Source organism: Scleropages formosus, chromosome 17 (genome assembly GCF_900964775.1).
Source record: "Scleropages formosus chromosome 17, fSclFor1.1, whole genome shotgun sequence".
NCBI lineage: Eukaryota > Metazoa > Chordata > Actinopteri > Osteoglossiformes > Osteoglossidae > Scleropages > Scleropages formosus.
This window is the reverse complement of record NC_041822.1, coordinates 11,549,084-11,574,239: the sequence shown is the minus strand read 5'-3', so window position 1 is coordinate 11,574,239 and position 25,156 is coordinate 11,549,084. Positions and strand designations below refer to the sequence as shown.

General features: G+C 42.7%; 1 protein-coding gene across 1 annotated transcript in view; it reads right to left on the bottom strand.

Moving 5' to 3' along the window:
• Positions 1–25,156, bottom strand: part of fibcd1a (fibrinogen C domain containing 1a) — a 97,293-nt gene that overhangs the window by 54,650 nt on the left and 17,487 nt on the right. Inside the window, exon 3 of the mRNA XM_029259584.1 lies at positions 3,892–4,371. Coding sequence (XP_029115417.1) covers positions 3,892–4,371 — 480 coding nt within the window. The remainder of the gene's footprint in view (positions 1–3,891; positions 4,372–25,156) is intronic.

The window sequence follows — 25,156 nt, the reverse complement described above, 5'->3', positions numbered from 1 at the left end:
TTCACCAGGCACAGGCATCCTTCCTCGGGTTCATCTTGAGCCACAAAGGGGTTGCCATGTACCTTAAAAAGGTTCAGGCCGTCTTGGATTGGCCCCGGCCAACGGTGAAAGCTCTGCAATGCTTTATGGGGTTTGCCAATTTCTATCACCAGTTCATCCAGTGTTTGAGCTCCATAGCAGCTCCCTTCACGTCTCTGCTACGGGGAAAGAGAACCTGGTTGGTTTCGTCCCCTGAAGCTCTAGAGACCTTCTGAGTGCTGAAAGAGCATTTCACCACTGCCCCAATAACTTCACCATCCTGACCCCACACTTCCATTCGTGGTGGAAGTGGACAGCTCATTAGTCGGAGTCAGGGCAGTGCTCTCCAAAAGACAAGGGACCCCTTTGAAGCTCCTCCCCGTGCTTATTTTTCGCATAAGCTGTCACCTGCCGAGTGTAACTATGATACAGGTAATTGAGAGCTACTGGCCATTAAACTGGTCTTAGAGGAATGGTGGCATTGGCTGGAGGGGGCCACTCACCCTTTCCTTGTTCTCACCAATCATAGGAACTTGGAATACTTGCAGACAGCTCGCAGACTTAACCCACACCAAGCATGCTGGGCACTGTTTTTCACCCACTTCCAGTTGAATGCTGTACTGGCCCGGAACAAAGAACACCAAGGTGGACGCCTTGTCCCAGATCCACGATAAGGCCCCAAATACAGCCCCCCCGAGCCGGTTTTGCCTGCCATCTGCTTCATGCCCTTGTCAGGTGGCAGTTCCTGCAGGACCTCAAGAAGGCCCAGCAGGGGGATCCAGGTCCAGCTGAGAGGCCACCCGGGAAGGAATACGTCCCAGTTCGGTTGAGGCACCCTTTGCTCCAGTGGGTGCATGTCTCACCTTCTGAAGGGCACCCAGGCAGCTGAAGGACCCTCTTCCTGCTGCAAGGCAAGTTTTGGTGGCCCTCAATCCAAAAGGACATTCTGGAATATGCGGGGGCCTGTGGAGTCTGCGCGCAGACCAAAACTCCAACCCAGAAGCCTGCCGGGTTAATGGAGCCACTCCTGGTGCCCTACAGGCTGTGGTCCAACGTGTCAGTGGACTTCCTGACCGAGCTGTCCCCTTCCAGAAGTAACACCATCATCCTGGTTCTGATCGATTGCTTTTCCAAAGCATGCTGTCTGCTTCCCTTGCCATCACTCCCTATGGCTCTGGAGATGGCAGAGATATTGTTCCACTAGGTCTTTCGCCTATAGGGCCTGCTGGAGGAAATAGTGTCACACCAGGGACCCAAGAGCTCGTCCCAAGAGTGGAAAGCCTTACTTCAGGATATCATCCCCAGGCCAACGACCAGGTGTAGAGGTTAAGCCAGGACTTGGGTCGGTTCATCCCCTACTGTAACCAATGGCAACATCAACAGTCATGTTTCCTGCCTTAGGCAGAGTATGCACACAACTCTCTGTCCTACACATCTACAGGACTGTCCCCTTTCCAGTGCTACCAACCTCTCCTGTTCCCATGGCACCCTGGCAGGCACGTCGCCTGGACCATTGACAAGTGGTTCCAGAACAAGCAAAGAGGTGTCGCAGAAGGTGCAGGACTACTGCCGCCAGAGCACCCTACGGAACAAACAACAAGGGGACCGACACCGTTGCACCCTCTTGTTCCTTTGCCCATCTTCTTGTCCTTGTTTGTTTCCTATGGTACCACATCTTCAGATTCTCCTCTTGAACCACGCTTGTCCCCGACTACGAGTTTCTCTTTGCTCCTTGTATCTTTGCAATAAACGATCCCGCAATTGGGTCTCCAGTCTGCTCTTTGCGACAAAATGCTAGAAATAGTCAGAGAAACAACTTTTGTTGAAGAGAGGCCTTCAGCTGTAATCAAAACTTTTCTGAAGTGGGCCAAGCATTTGATATTGTTATGAAGGGAAGCAAATAGCAACATCTGACACTCAGCCAATGAGGTTTCTTCAATTAATTAGTAGCTTTTTCTTTCTTGAGAAGTCACGTGAACTGAAAACATAAACGGTTTGTCTATTAAGTTATCTCCACTTTTGGTCCAGGAGTTCCCTTCCCACTGAACAGTTTCAGAGTCTGATCTGGATGTAAAACAATCTCCCCCTCAGCTTTCCTATTTACTACTCAGATATGGCACAGTGACCTGTGATTACTAACTCTGTGTATATGACCTTGATCTGAGGGGAGCTATGCGACTCCTAATGCTAGGTAGCTGTACACCCACAGAATTTAAACAAAGCTCACATTACACCGCCCCTCTCCTGCTGACAGATGGCTATACCTGCTGTCCAATGCTTTTTATACATTATCTAAACACACTTTTTGCCAGAGTTAGTGATCAACAAACAACTGGGTATGTTTTTTAAACTTACTTTACAATGTGTTTTACAATATATAGATACCCCTTTGAGCTAAAGTAGTTTGTCTTACCAACATGCAAAACTTGTGAACATCAACTACCAGTGTATTTATACTTTTACTTTAAATATTTTAGATAATGTAGCCTTAGCATAAATGTGGAAAATGAGTATTCAATGAATCCAAGTGTATATTGCACTGTGCATGCTATTTTCCATTTGATCTCATTTTAAAATGATGCACACAATATTTAAGGACAGAAATGGCACTTAACTGTGTATTTGTACTTTTCTGTTCAATTTGTACATTGCTTTGCTCTAGAACATCTTTGGGCTCCTCTTCTTTTGACAGGAAGGCCAAAACCTTGTGAGACACTTCACTGAGCACTTAAACTCTACCTGTTAAGGCAGAGGGGGTTACAGCTAGAATATCAGGACTGAGAGAAAAGGAATAAATTAAGCCACTTCTACCTCATGTAACCCACAGGGGTCCGTGGACGACTGCTCAAATCCATCTGCTCATTTACTTCTCTTGTAACAAAATGCCACTTCTTCATCAATTCATAACCTCCACTGAAAATACAGTATGATAAAATGATAACATAGGAAAGTTAAAAAACTTATGAAGACTCATGATAGAAAGTTACAATTTTGTTCTCATCCTTCACTGATCAATTAAATACCCTGCTGATTAAAGTCCATCTGATAGGCTATAAAACTGCAAGCTATGGAAAACTTACTGGTACATCGGTGCTTAGCCTAGGCAATAAATAGTAATGATGTCTGAAAGACTCTCATATTTGCATTACAGACAGATTTGACTAAGTACTGCTAACAAAATTCAGAACTCAGATGATTAAACTACATGATTTATTTAAAAGTGTGGAAAATATTTAAATAAAAACCCCAAAAAGAAGTGAAGAAGGACAGCTCTTTGCTGGAAGCAGTAGCAATTTCAAATGTTAAAATATTGACTCTTTTGTGTTTCACTAATACAGCTCTCATCAGTGAATGCTTCTGAAATGATTCTGCTGAATGTCTTCAATTGTACTTCTACAATAATTCTAAGGATGGAAATGATCTGTCAAGGCCAGGCATGTGTGAACATCACTGAGCAACAATAAGGCTGCCAACATAACACTCTACCTGGCCACACACAGACTGAAGCTGCTTGTCTCCCAAACAGGGTTGTGGCGAGCTGGAGCCTAACCTGGCAACACAGGGTGCAGGGCTGGAGGGGGACACACCCAGGATGGGATGCCAGTGTGTCGCAAGACACCCCAAGCAGGACTTGAACCCCAGACCCACTAGAGAGCAGGCACAGGCCAAACCTGATGTACCACCACGCCCCCCCTGCCTGGCCACAGAAGGCAGAAATACATCTATATGCATACAGGACATGATCTCTTCAGACTAACTAACTAACCAAAGCACTCCTTTGGTTTTATGTACTGTCTAAATTCCTCATGAAAAGACACAGGGTAAGGTAACCTACTCAAGCTGGAACTCAGGTAGCAGTGCAGAGGAACTTACCTGGATGAGCCGGCCCTGCTCTGTCTGCAGGGTGTTCAGCTCCTGACCCAGGTTCCCCTGGCCACGACGCAGGGACTCATACTCCATCTTCAGCTGGCTGGCATGGGCAGACAGCTTGGCCACCTCTTCAGCCAGGTTTACCAGCAGGGCACGGTCCTGACCTTTCACTGACTTCAGGTCAGAGTCGTGGTCAGTGAGTGAGTGCAGTAGTGAGGTCTGCACGCCCTCCAGGCGCAGGAAGTTGCTGTTGTAGTCAGGGCAATTGGGATCAATGAAGATGTTGATGCGCGAGCCATCGCCCCTTTCTACGGTTACCAAGGCATTCCCCTCTTCCTGATTAGTGCTGATAAGTGGTGGGCCATCTGAGACAGGTGGGGCTTGGTAGTGGTTCATGAAGAGGATGGTTCCCGTTACTGTGACAGCCAATAGCACAGCAACGAAGAGGAGGATGGTGCACAGAAGGTAGCTGCAGCTCATCCTCTGTAGAAAGGGAGGCAGAAAGACAATGGAGTAGGAAGAGTTATTCTGTGTTACTACAGAAAAACAGGAATAAAAACATACGAAATCAAAACATTTCAAGTTTCACATTTGTAAGAGACCTTCGTTACAGGATTTCAAAACAGTACTTTAGCATATTACACAGAACATTAGTCCATTCGGCTTACTCTTTTAAAGAGTTTAGTTTAATTTGAGGGGAAAAAGATCAATTTTAATATTATTATGAAGAAACATTTCACTTAACGTAATCTGCAAATCGCATTTCCAAAAAAGCACCTTCACAAGTGTGCATGATACATACAAAATCATGTCCCGTGTATAAAGTCCTAGCCTCATATATTTTGAACAAATCATGTCTTCATAACAAAAATTTAAATCACAGAGGAATGAATGCATTTCTAATCCAATGAAAAAATTGAAAAGCTACAAGATAAGGTGGTCTTGCTTTTATTAGCACCACAAGTCATGGAAGAAAACAAAAACATGCATTAAATGTAGGAAAAACACACACGTGGCTGCCTTCTACTGACTGCATTAACACCATGTTGGGAATGAAGAAATGGCTGAATCTAGAATTTAAAGAGCAGTACATTATCATCACGGGTTATTAATTCCAACTGAACTTAATTTCCAGCTGTTTTTACCCTCTGCACTCTAAACTGAGAACAAATATTTAGAACAACAATCATCATGATGAGGTGAGCACAAGTGTTGGCTGTTTGCCCGCTTGCAATACCTGCATCCTGTGCGTGCCAGTTGATGTGAAATGTGTGGGTGCATTTCTGTGAATGCACAACTGAAAAGTGTGCCTTCTGCAGGCTCAAGCCTGTGTACACAATTTTGTGTGCCTTGCCTTTAATTAACATGTGAATTGGCTGCATCAAAACTTTTAACAACGCTAATGGGCACCTAATGGTTGGAGTTGTGCTTTTTACGACTGCTCTGGGTTGGAGAGTGGGCTGGAATAAAAACTACTGTTCCAGAGTGTACCCACAGATGCTTGCCATGGCACTGAAAAAGGAGCCCTGCTGGGCAGAGAATGAGAGAGTAGAACAGCACAAATTATAGGCCCCAAACCACTCCATCTTCTATAGTTTGGTTATGTTTCCTCCATTGTCAATTTCCTCTCCTTTTGTGTGTGTGTGTATGTATTGTATGTGGGAGGACATCTATAATGATAAATGCCGTATGGAACATTCAGTTAGCAAATACTGTACTGTAGGGCTTCTAAGAGTGCCTTGTATCCAGTAGTGAAAACCACCAACATCCTTCGAGGGAAAAATGGTTCAAAGTGAAAAATACGAGAACTGGCTTTATTGTGTGGCCTCTGTCTGTTCAATTTGTTCAGCAAAGGTGTTTCCGTACTTCTTTGTGTTTCACAAAACAGTATTGCTTTTTTTTTTTCTTGAGTGATCCCTCAGCATATTTCAATACATTTGTTTTCATAATTTCCTCCTTTCCAGGTACACACCAGCTGCATAATGCAGTTCACATTTATGAAAATCACCCCTCCCTAAATATTCATTACAGCTGAATAAATAAAATAGCATGCATGGCTGCAAAGCCCTTGAATGCATGACAAGGGGCCTCACAAATCCAATGCTGATCCACAAACTGAAAGGTTGACTACGTCTCATCCATTACCCTCGTAAAATTTAGAAAATGTATAGAAATTGTTTAGAAAAGGGATAGAAAAAAACAGGAGAGTTAACTTTGGATTCATGTAATTAATTTTTTTTAAGAGCATTAGTGGAAAAACAGGAATGATTGTGGGAAACATCACTGACTCTGGGCAATAAAGTGTCGCTGCAGTACAGCATGTCTTGCTGCTGCTTCACAGTGCCTAGATTCTTCAGGCAGAGATTGAGTACAGCTCAGTCTATGTGGAGTTTGCATATTCTCCACCTTTGTGTAAGCTTCTTTCACGTGTTCTGGCTTCCTCCCACAGTCCAAAGACATGTGTTTCAGGTGAACTGGTGACACTGCTTTGCCTTTAGTGACTGTGTGTTTAAGAGTTCTTACCCAGCAATGAACGGGTATCCTGTCTGGTGCGTACCTTTGATTAACCTTCTGCCCATGCTTGTGGGTTAAGCTCTGGACCACAACCCTGACTTGGACAAGCAGTTACCAACAGTGAGTGACTCTGGTTGATGTTATCTGTTTTATGTTTTTAAGAGACCTGCAAAGTACCAGCGCAACAAAATCTAACAATTCCTTATTCCCTGCCGTGTCTTCTTTGAGCAAAGGTCTATAAAATCTTTATTTTAAAAGATTATTAATGGGTACAATAGCCACAGACCACTTCCCAGTGCTGAGCAAGTATGGAGAATTCCCAGGCTGATTAGTTACAATAAATCAGCCTGGCCTTTACACAGTCAGGAATTAACAGTTTTTTCTAACACTGCTGCCTGTCCTTCCACAGATCTTGACAACTGGAATTGCGTAGTGCAGATCCTGAGCACCTAGTCGCCGCCCCACTTGTTGACCCAGCAGAGGAATGCTTTCCCACACAAATTTCAACTTGTTCTCACCTTTCAGATGTTTTTTCTCTTCCAAGCATTTAAAAGGAAACAAACTCTGAGGCAAACTTGTCTCAATGCTCAGCCCATCCTCAGGAATGAAAGACCTAGATTTAGAGGCAGCAGGTCCAGTGCTAGCAATTTTTCATGGTAAGCAGCTGGGTGCTTGCATTTGGCACAGTACCCACCTAGTATGTCTTATTTTGACACTAAGACTGGATCTGAATTATAGACAAGGTTCATTTACCAGTCTAAACCAAAGACACAGAGGAGTAGAGCACAATCAAGAATCCCAAAAATTAAGAGGCCCATTCCAGTCCAACAATCAACACAAAGGACGAATCAAGGAGTAGTATTCTGTGATGTATATTGTTTTTATCATCAAGCAAATACTTCAGTATTGTATCTTGTGGAATGAGCAAGTTTCCTTGGGACTGACTGGTAACACAAGTTATCTTTATGAGGAAATTCATTTTCTTGACCATGTTCAAAAACACACAAGTATAACAATTATTAACCTATAATATCAGTTAATTTAAAAGAGTAATAATTTCAGTTTAAGCAATGCAAATCATTGCCAGTCCCAGGACCGGTCGAAGAAGTCAATTTTTTATGATAAATTTAAAAATTGCCGCAGTCCATTGAATACCACTGAAAAGGAGAAAGATAATGCTAAATATAATTAACATTCCTTGTCCACATCATCTGGGTACAGTCTCATCTGCAGATTTAAAAGGAGATCATTTAAGTCCATCTTTCTTTGGTACAGACATTAAGCCTTATAAAGTCAGCTAAAATCTATAAGCTAAGGTATTTTCTTAAACCAAGCACCTAATATGTAGAGGAGTCCAATAGTTGGTCACCACTGAGTTTCGCATATGTGATAATCCATTACTTTGAAATGATGACCCCAGCCAAGCAATGGACTGGCAATAGACTAATCGGGTTTGTCTAGAGGATTTATTATGTCGCTCCAATCTGCAGGGAAGCAATATTTAAATCTAACTTTAAACCTTTTTTGCTTTAGAAACAAATGGCCTGAATGATGAATAGCACAGAACTTTTTTTCCTCTTATAAAATATAACCATAAATCCCATCCTGGGGTATTAAAAAGACATTACCGTTCACTTCATGTTGCATACCTTTGTAGAAACAGGTCTCAGTATCAGCATGTGCCAGCCAGAATCCTACCCAGCATTGCCTAATGTCTTAAAGACAGTTTAAACATCCAAGATTGGAATAATCATGGTGCAAATGATATAGCTGTAGTGGTGAACAGCTCCTTGTACAAAAGTCTCAGAAATTCCTTACAAAAGGACCTCAGTAAGAACATAACTGTCAGAACATATTCAACAAAAACAATATCATAATTTTATATATTTTTCCCAGAAAGCATCTCCATCAACATATTTGGAAGCAAAAAAATGTCTGAAGAACTGAAGAAATCTGTAGAGCACCTCAAGATTGCCATTTTAGTAATCCAGAACTGCCTTTCAGCATTGCTCATCTTCATTCCTCTTTTCTACTACTGACAAAAGACAAAAGGGGGGCGCAGTGGGTTGGACCGGGTCCTGCTCTCCGGTGGGTCTGGGGTTCGAGTCCCGCTTGGGGTGCCTTGCGGCGGACTGGCGTCCCGTCCTGGGTGTGTCCCCTCCCCCTCCGGCCTTACGCCCTGTGTTGCTGGGTAGGCTCCATTACCCCATATGGGACAAGTGGTTTAGAAAATGTGTGTGTGTGTGTGTACTACTGACAAATTAGCTGATAGCAATAGGTTTGTTACAAGAGGATGAAAGTGCCAAGTTAAATCTGACTAATAGAGACCTCTTGCATGGTTTCCTAGGTAAGGGAGGGAAAGGAAGTGGTTTACCATTACTTCTTCCATGCAAGCCTGAGACATGCAAACCCAAACAGAACACGTGAACTCCGCTCATCCTGACCTGTTACCTGTCATGTTATTTCATATATGTTATTAAAACAAATTCTCATTTTATTTCTGCTTTGAAGGAATCTGGACCCCTATAACCAAAGCGGTAAATGCCAGTGACTTACCAGGTCTTCAGATAAAATTCAGTCTCCCGACAAGGGTGTCTTCTGTCTAATTTTGTTGTTCTTGTTTGTTGAAAGGTTTGATAGATTTTGGAATACAGCCTCAACAACTTTTGAGAGATTCGTCTTAACTTGCAGTGTCTTCTTACGTGGCATCGGTCAGATTCGGAACAAAGTAGATCCAAATGGTGAAGTGTCTTCTAAATTTTGGATTGAGTGGTTCTTCACTTACTGTGTCTGAGTGTCTCTCAGTCTGACCAAAAATGCTTAATTTGAGACTAATAAACATTTGGAACACACTCATTGGAAGGTGGGCTAACAAAAACAAACAAACTAAAGATGTAAGAAGAGTAAATCATTACTCTGAGGCAAAGAGTTTGACAAGGATTTGACAAGTCCTGTGTATTTAAATCAAACCCTGAATCCTTGTGTAGGCAGTGTCACACCTTGTTATGTGCCAACTCTACAGACATATCAAATCCAATTGCTCAAAAGCTGCTTAGAGCACTGTTTCCCCTTTCAGGGCAAAAGCTGCATCATCAGAGATGGCAGAGAGCGGCAAATGGAATTGAGGCCCATGTGGTACTATGCAACAGGAGAGAAAAGACTAGAAACTAAAAGCAAACTTCTAACAAACACATTTGCAACAGATAACAAACCACACAGCAGCAGAGGCTGACACTGTCTTTTATGAAGACTGGTCAATTTTATTTATTTAAGATTCAGAATGATACCAGCAGAGCACTAATATCTGGTTCATTATCAAGACCATTTATGAAATATTAAGAAATACACAAATCCTGTGGAACCCCATGAGATCTCCTGCAATTCTTCACTACCTAACTGTCATGACAACATGTTACAGTCCGTTGAGTACCCAAGATTTCTGCAATCTGCTTCACTGGCTTTTCAAAGGCAAAAAATATTCATGTACCAAGCATCCAGGGTAGTTAAACCACAGACCATTGACCTATAGGTGCTTAATAATCCAATACAATGCCATGGTGGAAAAATAAAGGCGGATCATTGAACTGATCAGCACTTGGATATAAGTAGACAAGATTCTTACATATATTTAATCATTTATGAGTCACTATGTCTTCCCAGATCACATCCACTCTTGATTATCTATTGTTGTATCAACCTTATTGGATTCTGACTGTCACGGCAGAACTTGGACAGAAATGTGAAGAATAAAAAAAATGGGATCTTGTTTAATATGTTTAATAGTTCACAGACCTAGCATCTTTTTTTATTTCTGATAATTCAATTCTCTTTGAACCCTTGGTTTTACCACAGAGATTTGTTCTATAATGGTTTTTTCCATTTTGTCCGTCAGTACATATAAACCGCCTTGTTTTTCCTTTCTGCTCCTTCGGACATCCTTGTTGTCGAATATCCACATCAGTCTTATCATTCTTCAATGTTTTTATTACAGTACCATCACATTCTTTATACTGATATTCCTTTCACTTTGGCCAGATATCCAGTTAACTTAAAAGCTGTAGGGATGGTTTTTCAAGCTTCTATCTCAGACTGCAATATTAAAATGTAGCTGCTTTTCTTCACCTATAGAATCACACCTTAGTATTCACTTTAACTACTGTGCTCAAGCATACCGCAGCAGGGTACCTCATAGGACATGAACCTGTGCCTTCGGCCACACCTGAAGATCTTTAACCTTCTCTGCTAACTGCAGCAGATTATCAAAAGGGGCTGAAAAGGAATAACAGAGGAAGGTGAAAGCAGTCATTTCAACAACACCAGTAGAAGAGGAGAAACTCAGGTGTGTGCAGCAAATGTGCCGTTGCCTTCACTCCTTAGTGCCACAATATGAATGCAAATGGAGGCACTTCCTGAGCACTAGAGCTGCACAATTCTTTTCAAGAGCTCTTCAGAGAAGAGCACAACTGCTATATACCACCAGTTCTCCTCCACCACCACAACTGGTGCCAACTCTTGTCACTGGAGATTAGGACAAACAACGAATAAAACAATGATTTCAAACTGGACTTCTGCAGATTTTTAACTGTCAGTTACTAAATGTATGATTGCCAGGCATTAAAAAGATACTTCACTTTGATTAAATACTGTTGCATCCTTTCAGATTAATTCAACAGAATCTCCTGAAACTGACAATATAATGTAAAAAGGTTTCCAGCTTTTCTTGCTGGATATGTAGTTTTATTATACAAAAAGGTTCACAATATTTCTGGGATCTGACAAATACATTTTACATGCTATACCGTACTGAAAAAACTCTTGTTTTCTAGTGTGTAAAAAAGAAAGGAATCAATAAACCCAGTCCCATTTATCCATCTCAGTAGCCTGGATTCGAACACAATGGAAAGAGAGGCATAGATATTTAATAGAGCTTCTGTCCTTTACCATGAAGATGAAAGACAATGCACTGTACTCTACCTTAGGCGCTGACCTTAACACAGCTCTAAGGCTATGAGCCTCACTTGACTAGGTTTACAGGTAGCATGCAGAGGATTTGCATTTGCTGTATTTTCATGCAGCAAATGCAAGTTACAGGTTCACTTGTAATGCAAAACAGCTATGTTTAAATTAGGGAGTGTTTGTGATTCACTTCACCACTCAGCTCATTGCCTTAAGGGACAGCACAATGCCACAGGTTTGATAAATATTCTTGCCCCTGGGTTGCCAGCGGAGAGTATTCATTTAATTATATTTTGCAACAGCAGGCAGCAGGTAGTGTAGTAGTTACAGCCACTTCCTTCAGTAGAAGGACCCGAGTTTGAATCTCACCTTCTTCTGTAGTTCCCTTGAGGAAAGCATTTACCCTGAATTGCTTCAGTAAAATGACCCTGCTGTATAAATAGGCAAATGATTGTAAGTTTCTTTGGAGAAAAAGATCAGTTAAATAAATAAATCAGAACTCTGAAACAAAGTCTGTACCTTAATGAAAGTTTGGTCCGGAGTGCTGAGCTTTAGGCCGATTCTGTACTGCTTACACAATGGAACATCACACTGCAGTTCACCCCTGCGCATGAAGTAAGTCCCCTTTACTTTTAAAAGGTGTGTGCGCCCATACAGTCCATTTGTCTTTCCAGGAGGACAATGACAGGGGAATCTACATCTGCACCCGAATCCTCGCTCTGACAAATTGCCACGGTTTCCACACTGAAGTCTAAGGATAAGCCAAAAATACCCAGTACCATTTTGCAAGATTTCAAAGTCACCTAAGAAGGTTAAAAAAGATCCAAGTCTCAGGTTCATGTACAGCACAAAAAAAGTACATGGTTGACATTTTGGTAATAGTAATTCCTTTTCAGGTTAAAAAATAAAGACTTTTAAACAAAAAGAAAATATGTTAATTGGTATAAATGTTTATAACAAGTCACTTATGCTAGTATTCCCTGGGAGTAAAAGAATAGCAAGTGTATTTATCTAGATGTTCTTCAGGTTGATTTTCAAAATTTCAATTTTTAGCAGTTCATTCCATAGAGGCAGCAGTGTCCCTTTTCAGGATTCAAGCCCCATAAACTTCCTTAATCCTTTACAATGTTTCAATAAGCCATCCATTACATTTTTCAGGATTTGCATTTCAAAGCAAAGCTATTATACCAACAGTATGTTATTACAGAATAACCATGAAGCGGTGCAGTCAAGTCACAGCAGCCAGTTTATAGTTCTGACCAGACCTGTATTAATCAATAGCCTCTTTGACTGGTGCTATGGAGGGACATGCTGGTCTGGGTACACAGAACATGTAGATTCACACAAAAATTTCAGCTGAAGTTGATAAGAACATCTGCAGCGTTGGCCAGTTGCACACAGAAGCAGCCATGGCTTTGTTGGCCTCACAGTGGGGCCGTGTGCTGGCTTTGTCAATGCTGTCAGTCTGCCACTTCTGCTTCAGTGCTTTGCAGCTGGAATAACATTGTTTTTAATCAGGCGGCAATTAGGCATCGTCTCTCCATGCCTCTGACAGCCACAACCCACAGGGTCTCCACTCAGGCTGCACACACAGGCAGCAGGTAGCAGTGACTGCTGAAACACAGCAAATAGGCCTTCTTACCTAGGACAGGATGCCCATGTAAAATGTATATATCTTTAGAAGCATCGTTTTGCTAGAAAAAATGTAATTACAAGCACAGTGAAACAATGGCATATTTCCTATAGTAGCTCTCATGCATAAAGAGATATTGTGATAGATGTAGCAATCCCAAGTGACAGCAATATCAGAAAGAAGGAGCATGAGAAGATCAAGAAGTACCAAGGGCTGAAGGAAGAACTGGAACGGATGTGGAAGGTGAAGTCCAGAGTGATCCCAGTGGTAAAAAAGGAGCACTCAGGGTTGTGACCCCCAAACTGGGAGAGTGGCTTCAGCAGATTCTGGGAACAACATCTGAAGTTTCTGTCCAGAAGAGTGAAGTCCTAGGAACAGCTAAAATACTGAGGACCCGAGCATGAGGAAGACACACACACCACCCCATGTGGGGGCTGCGAGGGAGATATATTTATATATATATAAATGAAGCTAACTGAAATCAGATTTAAATCTTCAATCAATGACAATGCAAAACATTACAGGTCTCTACTTTGTGCAACATTTCTACAACGTGTGAGACCTTAAATTTTCATAATGAAAAAATGTGTATAAATAAATTTAATACGCAAGTCTGGCATCTTCAAGCCTTAAGCGGACTGTTTCCTGTGATGGGGCTATCAAAGGAGAGCTGCTGGGTGTGCAAGAGCAAGGAGGGCAAGACACTAAGCCCCCTTTCTGTGACCCAGCACAGATAAGGAAGTGATATGCCTCACCTTTCAACCCTTTTGTCCTGGAGGGATAAATGGGCAGCATGCTCTGCTCTTCAGGGAAATAGCGGCCATTTAATCTTGTGAGGTTTGGTCACAGCCACAGAGTAGGTAATCTATTTCCATTTGAGAAGTTCGCTCATGGAACACCAAACAGACACCAGATGAAAAGAACTTTCAAAAGGAAGCAAAAGAAAATAACAAGGAAAAAAAAAATCTTTAACGGCCAATATTAATGCTCATTACAAACTTAAAACTGTAAGAAAAATATGCAAGTCTGTTATTTCTAGGAAGTCTGTTGGATTTACAGATGTGTTTGTTTTAATAAAGATCCACCATCTTTTGCATGTAGCACATATGAATGTGGTATTGTTTTTAAGACACCTCATGAAACTTTAGCCGTGATGAAAAAACATAAAAAGGTGCAAAACATGTTTTGTCTGCAAACCCTGAATGCTTCAGGAACAATGCTGCTGTCTTCTGTCTAGCCTAAATCTGAAACACTGCTCCTTGAGCACCATGCATTGCAACTTGAACCTATAAGAAAATCAATACACCCCAAAAAATATTCAAATACAGCCATGTTATCACTCATTCAATCAAATCTTAAATGGTATGGCAAATTTCTGTAAACATTTCCACGATAAGAGAGCTGGTTATTTTACAAAAGAAAATGAAAAACACAGAGCCCAGTTTTGCCAAGGTGGGAAAAACAGAAAATAATTCCCTGACCCTTAAAAAAGGTGGTCAGGTACAATGTGAGGAAATTATAGCGAGAACAAAAAAAAAAGAAAAAAAAAAAAAAAGAAAGTCAATACATGTTCAAACAATCGCAAGCATAAAAGAACATTAAAGTGGGTACCAATTCCCAATTTCTAACAGACTCGGAATGGTTCTCGAATCTTTTTGCTTACTGGTGTGCAACATGGGTGACGGGTGTCACTGTGATGTGCAAGACCATTTATGCTTTACTTTATCAACCAGACAAAGACAGTTCCTATTTGCCAAGAACTTCTTTCTCCAGAACCATTTTTTCCCTGCCTAATCTGAGACAGAAAAGCTTAGGACATAGCAGATCAAACAGAATGGGTGTTGTAGAAATGTAACCTGTGTTCTGTTCAGTGCAAGGCTTGGCCATGAAAGCTGACTCAGTCTATTGGTCTGTGTCAGGTCAGACGCAGTTCATGCAAAGGAAAACACAGCCCATGAACTTTACAATAAAAACATTTGTCTAAACATCAAGTTTACAGAACATCTTTATGTTTAGCTTTTTATTAATGAAGAGATAAAGTCAACAACTACATTTAGAAATAAATAACATTAAGCTATTAAAATGCAACTCATAGTTAGCAAACAAATGGCGCCTTCATTAAAAATCACTTTAAGTACTCAAATGATTGTGATATAGAGGAATATTATTTAAAATAAACTAAGGTACATAATAATGATGAAAAAGATATATTAAATACAAATTCTTCAGTATGGAATTTGATCGGAAGGGCATTTTGCATCAAAGACTTCTCCAACAAGGATTGGCCTGTTTGCAGCCTGTGCCTTCCCTTCAGGCCATGATCCTTCATTTGCGTAGTGCATCAATAGATGGAGCCTTGGAGAAGTACAGCCCATTCACTTACTCCTTTCTGTTTTGACAAGTTGAAGAGCAACGGTCAAATATCTTAAGAACGTCACTCGGGCTTCCACTGACTTTAAAGAGAGGAAGAAGGTAAAAAGGAGCAATGTGAAGAGTCCTCATCCAGGACACTCACTTCATCTCATGCCCTGAAAAGTCATTTGATTCTCTGTCATCGTGACCTATCTTGCATCTACACTGTCATCCAAAACATATGATTAATTACAGGTATTCTGACCTGGCTTACCCACACAGTCAAGATCACTCATCATCTCCTAATGGAATCTGCCCTGAGCTGATACATATGTCCACTTCCTCTGTCCTGAGCAGTGTCAAACAGAGACAATGTGTGCACACCTACACACTTACAGGAAAACAGGAAAACACACACACACACACACACACAGACACACACACACACACACACACACACACACAGAGAAGCTGCTTATCTCGAGCGGGGTCATGGAGAGCCAGAGCCTAACTCAGTAACACAGGGATCAAGGGTGGAGGGGACACACCCATGACAGGATGCCAGTCTGTCGCAAGGTACCCCAAGCAGGACTCGAACGCCAGACCCACCAGAGAGCAGGACCCGGTCAAACCTGCTGAGCCGCCGCGGCCCCTGCTACAGGAAAACACCAAAATTTGAAAGGCACCCAAAACAGAAAAAACCTAGCACTGGTGGTGTGAAAAACCTATCCTACATAAATAAACCATTAAAAAAAAAAAAAAAAAAAAAAAAAAAAAAAAAAAAAAAAAAAATCACTGAAATGTCTCCACTTTATGCAAATTAGTCCAATGCTGTTAATTAAGAAAAGCTTTTTCAGAGCCATCTCTGTTTAATTCCCTCCTCATTTATCTAAGGCAATGCATGAAAAGCATGTAAGTAACTAACGCAGCTGTTCTGGAGGTCATTATGTGTTCCATGAAATGTTTTAATTAGTCCAGATGTCAGTGGTGTGAGCTGAAAAATGCCAAGTGGCCACTCAAAAAAAGGCACAATCTTAAAGCATGGCAAGCATCTAAAATTATCTCTACCTGCAGGACCTGATCATTTCCTATACCCCAGCAAGAATGCTGCACTCCTCCACCATTAGCCTCTTGGTGTTCCCACTCACAAAAGGCCCAAAACTAAAATTCAATTGGTTCTCAGTTTAGGACCCCATCTGGTAGAATGAAGTGCCTCAGTCTACCTGAACTACTGAATCCCTTCCAAGATTCAAGAAGGGTTGGAAAAGGATCTCTTTTTGACCTATTTCTTTCCCGATCTCCTAATTTCAACATACATTTTCATCACACCATCTGTTATGACCACATCTTTATTGTCTGACTTTCAATTATGCCATGTTATTCAATTATGTCAGGTACTTGGGAAATGTGAATCAGCAAAAAGTGGTATCAAACAAAAAATTTGCTTCGATACCCATGTTTCTGTATTTCAAGTTCTTTGTCTGTGAAATGCACTTTTGTTTACGCTAAACTTTAGATCACTTAGCAGTAAAGTATGCTAAATGAATACACACACACTGTCTGAAGCTGCTTGTCCTGAGTGGGGTTTTGGTGAGGCGGAGCCTAGCCCAGCAGCACAGGGTGCAGGGGGGAGGGGACACACTCAAGGCGGGATGCCAGCCCGTTGCAAGGCACCCCAAGCAGGACTCAAATCCCAGCCCCACCAGAGAGCAAGCTACCCCCCCCAAAGAAAAAATGAATATAGGTAAAGATCATACATTTTATATGTGAACCAACAAATTGCAGGCTATACATTGGACACAGTGAAACTAATAGCATCCAAAAATGAATCCTCCCGTTTGTTCTCAGATGCTGTGATGCACGTGTCCTGTGTCCCATCACTTAATCCAACCCATCTCCTAGAACAGGTCAAATCCATTTGCACCTTCAGTAGGCGGCTTCACACTGGAGTAACCAGGGTCAGCTTCAGCAGATATGAGGTGACTTTTTCAAAAAATGAATAAAAAGGGATGGAGTGTAAGAACACACACACACACACACACACATTTTCAGAACCGCTTGTCCCATACGGGGTCACGGGGAACCGGAGCCTAACCCGGCAACTCAGGGCGTAAGGCCGGAGGGGGAGGGGACACACCCAGGACGGGACGCCAGTCCGCCGCAAGGCACCCCAAGCGGGACTCGAACCGCAGACCCACCGGAGAGCAGGACTACGGTCCAACCCACTGCGCCACCGCACCCCCCAGTGTAAGAACAATGTTGACATAAAGCAAAAAGAGAAAAAAAAAATCTTCAAAAATCAAAGGAATGGCATATGTGGGTAGGAAGATGTTACTACCGTTTTACCAGAGGCCTATTTCTGGAAGTGAAAAATATGATTATACACACAATCTCCTTCCACTGTGACACACAGTATCCCTTCACCCAGTCATACCTATGCCAATGTAGCAAAAGACATAATCCCCTTCAGTCATTTAACAGTTTCAAGATTTTAGCTTAAAAGCCATCTTCTAGGCAGCACCTGAACAAAGACCATGCATAATGGCAGTTTCACTGCAGTCTCTTAAATCACTGCCCAGAACACAAAGACTGTCCTCCCTGCTGGCTTTTTTCATGCCGAAGTCCATATTTGAAATAGTTCATGCTGATCTCTCGTGGTAAATGAATGCATGTGGCAAATTTAATGAGAAATAGAATAGGAGTGGCAAGCACAATTCCTGTTCAGCATTTAATACATGTTCACAGTCACCATGTGATCGGGTGAAATTTTTGCAGTTTCTAAGTGAATGGGTGACTTTTATTGACCTCTATGTCACGGTGTCAGGGAGGAGCTCCCCACTGCCCTTCCAGCTCTGATTTTCATTTTTCAGGCAATATAGCAAAGAACTGCTGAGGAGAGGCTTCAGGAAAAAATGACAAGGAAAGCAGGAATGTCATCTACTTCTGATCATTTTGACAAAAATCTTCTTTCCCATCTGTCACTCATAAAAAAGGTATTATTGTTTCCATCTACTGAAGGTTAACATGCTGAATCTGGACTAGAGATAGGAAAAGCAACCCTTTTTTTTAGAGCACCAGAAAATAAAAGGGAATCTTAAAATGAAAAGGCATGACATTACAGTGCCACTTTGTGTTCCTTACTTTAGATCTTTTCAAATGCAAAACTTGCCATTCTATGTGGAATTATAACACTTTCTGCCTTTTGCATTTACAAGAGCAACAGTTTGTAGTCTTTTAAATGCCAAATCTTTGCTGTGAAAAGCCACTCATAGTCAGCCCAAATCTAAAACACATCCAGATATAATACAAAACATTCATAAAGTCAAAATATTGAAATAAGATCCTTTCAACTTTGTTTGATGCATTCACATTTGTTAGGTTAGTACAATATTTAAATGTTTAAAAATTCAGTTTTGTCTCTTTGCACTTGCCAGGACTGATAGAATGAGCAAATGTAAAACAGCACAAGTCAGTAACAAGTACCTCCACAAATTATCAGATCAAATTCAGACATTTTGAGTCAATAGAAAGCAATACAGACCAAAAGACATACAGCATCTTTGTGTGTAAATCTGCATGAACTGCAGTTTATACAGGGAAAAAACTGACTCTGCGAACAAATATACCACCATAGTGTACTTTTGTGCACTGTCATTAAATAGCCACAACCTTGTTTTGCTGGAGAACAGAGCTACAGAATATGCTGATATTGCAGTTTAAGGCTAGAGCTTTCATTGTGTGTGCGCTGAATTTAGAGTGTTTGAATATAGAAAATAAGAATCTGTAGGAATTGGCTCTTTGCACTGGGTAGATTATAAAACTGCTTTCTTGTGGCTACTCATCACTACTGCACATTATCACAAGATTACGGTGTAGGAAAACACAGCTAAATAAACTGCTTCAAATATCACACAAGAACAAACGTCTGTATGAAAAATCTTACAGACAGGAGCTGGGTTGGAATGTGAATCAAAAATAGGTGAGGTTTCAGGGCAAAAACATGATGAGAGCTAATAATAAGGTCCTGACAGAGCAACGCCTTTGGGGGGCTCAAAGGAAATGAAAGTGGCAGCCATTTTCTCATATGTAAATTACACAGAATCTTTTACATATAAAACAGCTAAGAAAACGAGAGCAGCAAGTGTTAAAGTGAAAAAATGAGCAAACTAATTTATGAATCAATAAACAGAAAAGAGACATTCTAGTCACCATTATGACATTTGAATCTTTCAGCAAGAATGGCTTCAAACATTACCTGGAGAAAGCAGGGCCAACGGGATGATTTACCCATTTCCACCCATAAGCATAATAATGTTCAAGTAAGCCTAAGTTGTCCACTTCCCCAGTAACTGTGTATATATCCACTGAGCCCTATTGCTAATATGTTTCGGAGCTCCCAGTACCTGAGTGTGCATTAGAAACTGTGAAATACACTTTGGCTGTATTCAGCGAACACAGCAGCTGCCGAAAGTCCGAGCAAACTGATATTTTGCTCCATGTGGTTCCAGGAGAGGAACAGCCAACAATAAGATCAGTGACTATTACAGTTACATTTAGCAGACGCTTTTCTCCAAAACGTACATTTCATACATCTCTCTTTTTTTCATTTGAAGAAAAAAACATTGGTGGGAGGCTATCAGGATTTGTCTATTCTGTGTTTTATGTACCTACTCGAACGATGAACCTCGGTGCAGCAAGTGGTAGGTAACAAATTAGGTTTACTTGAGATTCTCATGTATGTCTCTTTCTCGTAAAGCAATGCATAAATTGTACTTTTGCTGAGATGTACGTTGCTTTGGACAAAAGCATCTGCTAAATGAATAAATGTAAATAGAAGATACAATGTGTGCATTACATCAGCAGAAAGAGAGACTTAGATGCAGATGTGTGATTCTAAAGCAGTTTGTTATTTTCCACCATATGAAGCAAAGTAAATCACACAAGTAGCTGCATACAGGTTTATCAAAATTATTGATAATTCCTAATCACATTCCTTTTTTTGTTTTTAGTAAACATTTACATTACATGAGAAGCTGCGTGAAGGTTTACCCATTATTCAACAGTTATGGTCTCAAAATTATAGTGCATGAACTTTTACATATTATTCCTGAATCGGGGCCTTGGCGTGGCGGAAGGGCTTGCGTGATCTAGGGATCTCCAGAGCTATGTCGTTGGGAGCATTATGCTCCTGGTAGGGTCTCCCAAGGCGAACAGGTCTGGAGTGAAGATCCAGACTAACATGATCCAAAAATCTCCATGAAAAATAGAAACAGAAGAACGTTTACCCTGCCTGGATTAGAGTCACCGGGACCTACCCTCGATAAGGGGTGGTTCCTCTCCTACTCAGGAGTTGCACGAGGTGAGAGGTGCTGGGGGGGTGTGGGGATACTCACAAGTTCCCGGCTGGCTGCCATACAGTTGAAATTTGCCCCGCTGGACGAGAGGGTTGCCTCAATGCGACTTAGGGTCGCAAAGAGGAAAACTTTGACCGTTGTGTGTGCTTATGCACCAAACAGCAGTTCAGAGTATTTTTGCCTTCTTGCAGAAGGTTGGAGGGGTTCTGGACAGGGCTCCACCTACAGACTCCATTGTCCTGCTGGGGGACTTCAACGCTCATGTTGACAATGACTGGGAAATCTGGCGGGGGGTGATTGGGAAGAACGGCCTGCCGGATCTGAACCCGAATGGTGAAATGTTATTGGACTTCTGTGCTAGTCATGGATTGTCCATAACAAACACCATGTTCGAACACAAGGATGCTCATAAGTGTACTTGGTACCAGAGCTCCTTGGGCCAAAGGTCAATGTTCGACTTTGTAGTCGTTTCTTCTGACTTGAGGCCACATGTTTTGGACACTTGGGTGAAGAGAGGTGCTGAGCTGTCAACTGATCACCATCTGGTGGTGAGCTGGATAGATGGCGAGGAAAACAGAGACAGACTCAGTAGACCCAAGCACATAGTGAGGGTGTGCTGGGAATGACTGTTAGAGGACCCTGTTTGAAATGATTTTAACTCGCACCTCCATGAGAACTTCTCCCATGTCCCAGAAAAGGTAGGGGACATGGAGTCTGAATGGACCCTGTTAGAAACCTCCATTGTGGAAGCAGCCAGGCACAGCTGTGGCCAAAAGCTTGTTGGTGCCAGTCAGGACAGCAACCCAAGAACCCGCTGGTGGACACCGGTGGTGAGGGAAGCCGTCAAGCTGAAGAAGGAGGCCTTTAGGGCCTGGTTGGCTCTGGGGACTCCTGACTCAGCAGACAGGTACCGGCAGGCGAAAAAGGCAGCAGCGGCTGCGGTTGCAAAAGCAAAATCCCGGGCATGGGAGGAGTTTGGAGAGGCCATGGAAAATGACTATCGGTCGGCTTCAAAGAGGTTCTGGAGAACCATCCAGCAGCTCAGAAGGGGTCGGAGGAGTTTCGCTCAGGCTGTGTTTAGCAGGAGTGGAGAAACTCTGACCTCTGATGAGGACATTGTCGGGAGGTGGAAGGAGCACTTTGAAGAACTCTTAAACCCGAGTGATATGCCTCCCTTACAGGAGTCAGGGCCAGAGGCTTTCGGGCTGTCAGAGTCCATTTCCCTGGTGGAAGTCACTGAGGTAGTTGGTAAGCTCCACAGTGGCAAAGCACCGGAGGTGGATGAAATCCGCCCAGATATGCTTAAGGCCCTGGATGTTGCAGGGCTGTCATGGTAGACACACCTATGCAATGTTGCATGGACCTCGGGAACAGTACCCTTAGATTGGGAAACTGGGGTGGTGGTCCCTATCTTTAAGAAAGGGGACTGGAGAGTGTGTGCTAACTATCGCGGCATCACACTTCTCAGCCTCCCTAGGAAAGTCTATGCCGGGGTGCTGGAAAGAAGGCTCTGGCCGATAGTTGAACCTCAGATTGAAGAGGAACAATGCGGATTCTGCCCTGGCTGTGAGCAGGGGACCAGCTTTTTACCCTCTCACAGATCATTGAAGGGGCATGGGAGTTCGCTAATAAAGTCTACATGTGTTTTGTGGACTTGGAGAAGGCCTATGACCGTGTTCCCCGGGGAATTCTGTGGGAGGTGCTTTGGGAGTATGGGGTACCGGGGCCACTACTGCAGGCCATTCGGTCCTTGTACATATGGAGCGAAAGCTGTGTCCGCATACTCGGCATTAAGTCAGGCCTGTTCAGTGTGGGTGGTGGACTCCGCCAAGGTTGTGCCTTGTCTCCACTCCTGTTTGTGGTTTTCATGGACAGGATATCAAGGTGCAGTCGAGCTCAGGATGGCATTCTGTGTGGGAGGGCATTCTGTGTGGGAGTTGGAAGGTGATGTCTCTGCTTTTTGCAGATGATGTTGTCCTTTTGGCACCATCACATCGCTGCCTCCAGCACGCACTGGAACGGTTTGCAGCCGAGTGTGAAGCAGTGGGGATGAGGATCAGCACCTCAAAGTCTGAGTCCATGGTTCTGTCACGGAAAAGGATGGTATGCCCTCTCTAGGTAAGGGGAGAGTTTTTGCCCCAGGTGGAGGAATTCAAGTATCTTGGGGTCTTGTTCACGAATGAGGGAAGAAGGGAGCGTGAGATCGGCCACAGACTGGGAGCAGCGGCAGCAGTAATGTGGTCGCTGTACCGGACTGTAGTGGTGAAGGGGGAGCTGAGCCATAAGGCGAAGTCCTCCGTTTACCGGTCGATCTACGTCCCTACCCTCACCTATGGTCATCAACTCTGGGTGATGACCGAAAGAATAAGATCGCGGAAACAAGTGGCCGAAATGAGTTTTCTCCGCAGGGTGCTGGGACTCACTCTCCGTGACAGGGTGAGGAGTTCGGACATCCAGGAGGAGCTCAGAGTACAGCCGCTACTCCTTCACATTGAGAGGAGCCAGCTGAGGTGGTTCGGGCATCTGATAGGGATGCCCCCTGGATGCCTCCCTTTGGAGGTATACCAGGCACGGGCAACTGGGACGAGGCCCCGAGGTTGGCCCAGGAACCGCTGGAGGGATTATATCTCACAGTTGGCCTGGGAACGGCTGGGGATCCCCCAGGTCGAGCTGGAAGAAGTTGCGGGGTACAGGGGCGGCTGGGCCTCTCTGCTCTCCCTGCTGCCACCGCGACCCTTTTAGGACAAGCGGGTCAGAAGATGGATGGCTGGATGGATTAAGAGATCATGAAAGTAGTGAGTCCAAAGTGCAGAGAAGTGAGTCCGTGTATGGCACTAATCTGCCTCTTGAGCATTTCCTACTTCCCTTCCTCTACCTAGAGCGTCTTCAGAACCAAGAACAGCAGCCCACCCATTTGCTAGCCAACACACAGAACACTGTAAGTAGTCACACAGCTGCTTTTTTGAACCCAATGAAACAAACGCTCTTGTGTGACGGCTTCTTTAATGACCTGTGCACTCACCTGTATCACACATGAACTGCAACACGACAAACAAAAAAGTAACAGCACAAATCACTCCCTTGACATTAAACACACATGGAGCCAACAAACTCTCCCAGGGTTCAGTGTCTGTATGACGACTTTAAACGGACACTGCTATGTGCCATTCAAATCTGCTTTGGACCTTCCTTTAGCTTAGGACATTAATTCTTTTTCTTCCTATGGTTGCCAACTCTCCTTGCTTCTCTTTATGATAAAAAGGTCAGCAAGCAGCTTCAAGCCTCCCCGAATCTATTGGTTTCCACCTTCAAAGGTTAATCACCCCAATTTCCAATACAACATGTTGTAACTCCTCCTGCTCTGTGTTTCCATTCACACAGTGATAACACTTGTCCTCCAACATTACACCGCAATGAAAGTTCTCAGTCAGATAGGTTTTCTTGGCACCTTAACAGACACTCAAGAGACCTTGCATTTTTAAAAAAAAAAAAAAAAACACAGGTTTTTTGTTATCAGGTGTTGTGTATTTTGATATTATTTGGCACAAACCATTTAAAGTACAGTAGCGACTTGGACATATGACTAGTTAAACACTGTAAAGAATACATTCCAAATGATCAGGACATCTTCACAAAATCCTGCTTATTCATACTGACAGAATGTTTTAAATAGTCAGCCCACCCAAGTGATTTGCAGTCAAGATGAGCAATGAACGGCTGTTGAATTCTTTTTGAATGAAGCTTTGAAGAAAATGCCACTTCTGAATACTCTGAATTATGAGAAAAACAACCATTTTTCAGACCTTTTATTCGTTTATTTTTCTGAATATTACTACACATAAGCAATCTACTGTTTATACATCTGAGCACATTCAACTCTGGAATCACTGTTAGGCTATTAGTTTTTTTTTCTCTTTCAAAACTTTGTGACTTCTCTGAGCCATCTAAAGAGAATAATGGTTCAGTAAGTGGGAGTATATTTTTGAAGTGTTACAAATAATTCCACTTAGAGGAGAGGTCTGCTAATGCATTAGCCATTGCCTGTCATATGTGTTGAAAAGCAAGGCTGAGATAAACCAGTCAAAGGTCCTCCAGTCAGTTGTACAGTGTTCTTTTCTCTCGTGTGGATCTCAATTATCTACTTTCTGCCTCTCCATGTATATATAATCACCATTCTGGCCACGTCAATCATATGCATTCAGGAGGGGCCTTATTGTACAGTAGCATTCAGGAGGGGCCTTACTGTACAGTAGCAGACAACCCTTATGAATCTAAAGCCAATTCAACAGAGCCGGTATTCCACTCTAATGCTGAGGTGAACCTCAGTCATTCCGATCTCATTGCTGTACCTGCACTGGGTCCTTGACAGGCTGTTTTATTCCATAAGCCATTAGAACATTGAGTCTGTAAGTGACTATTTGTTTGCCGACAGTTTTTCAGATGGCCAGTGCTGGCAGAT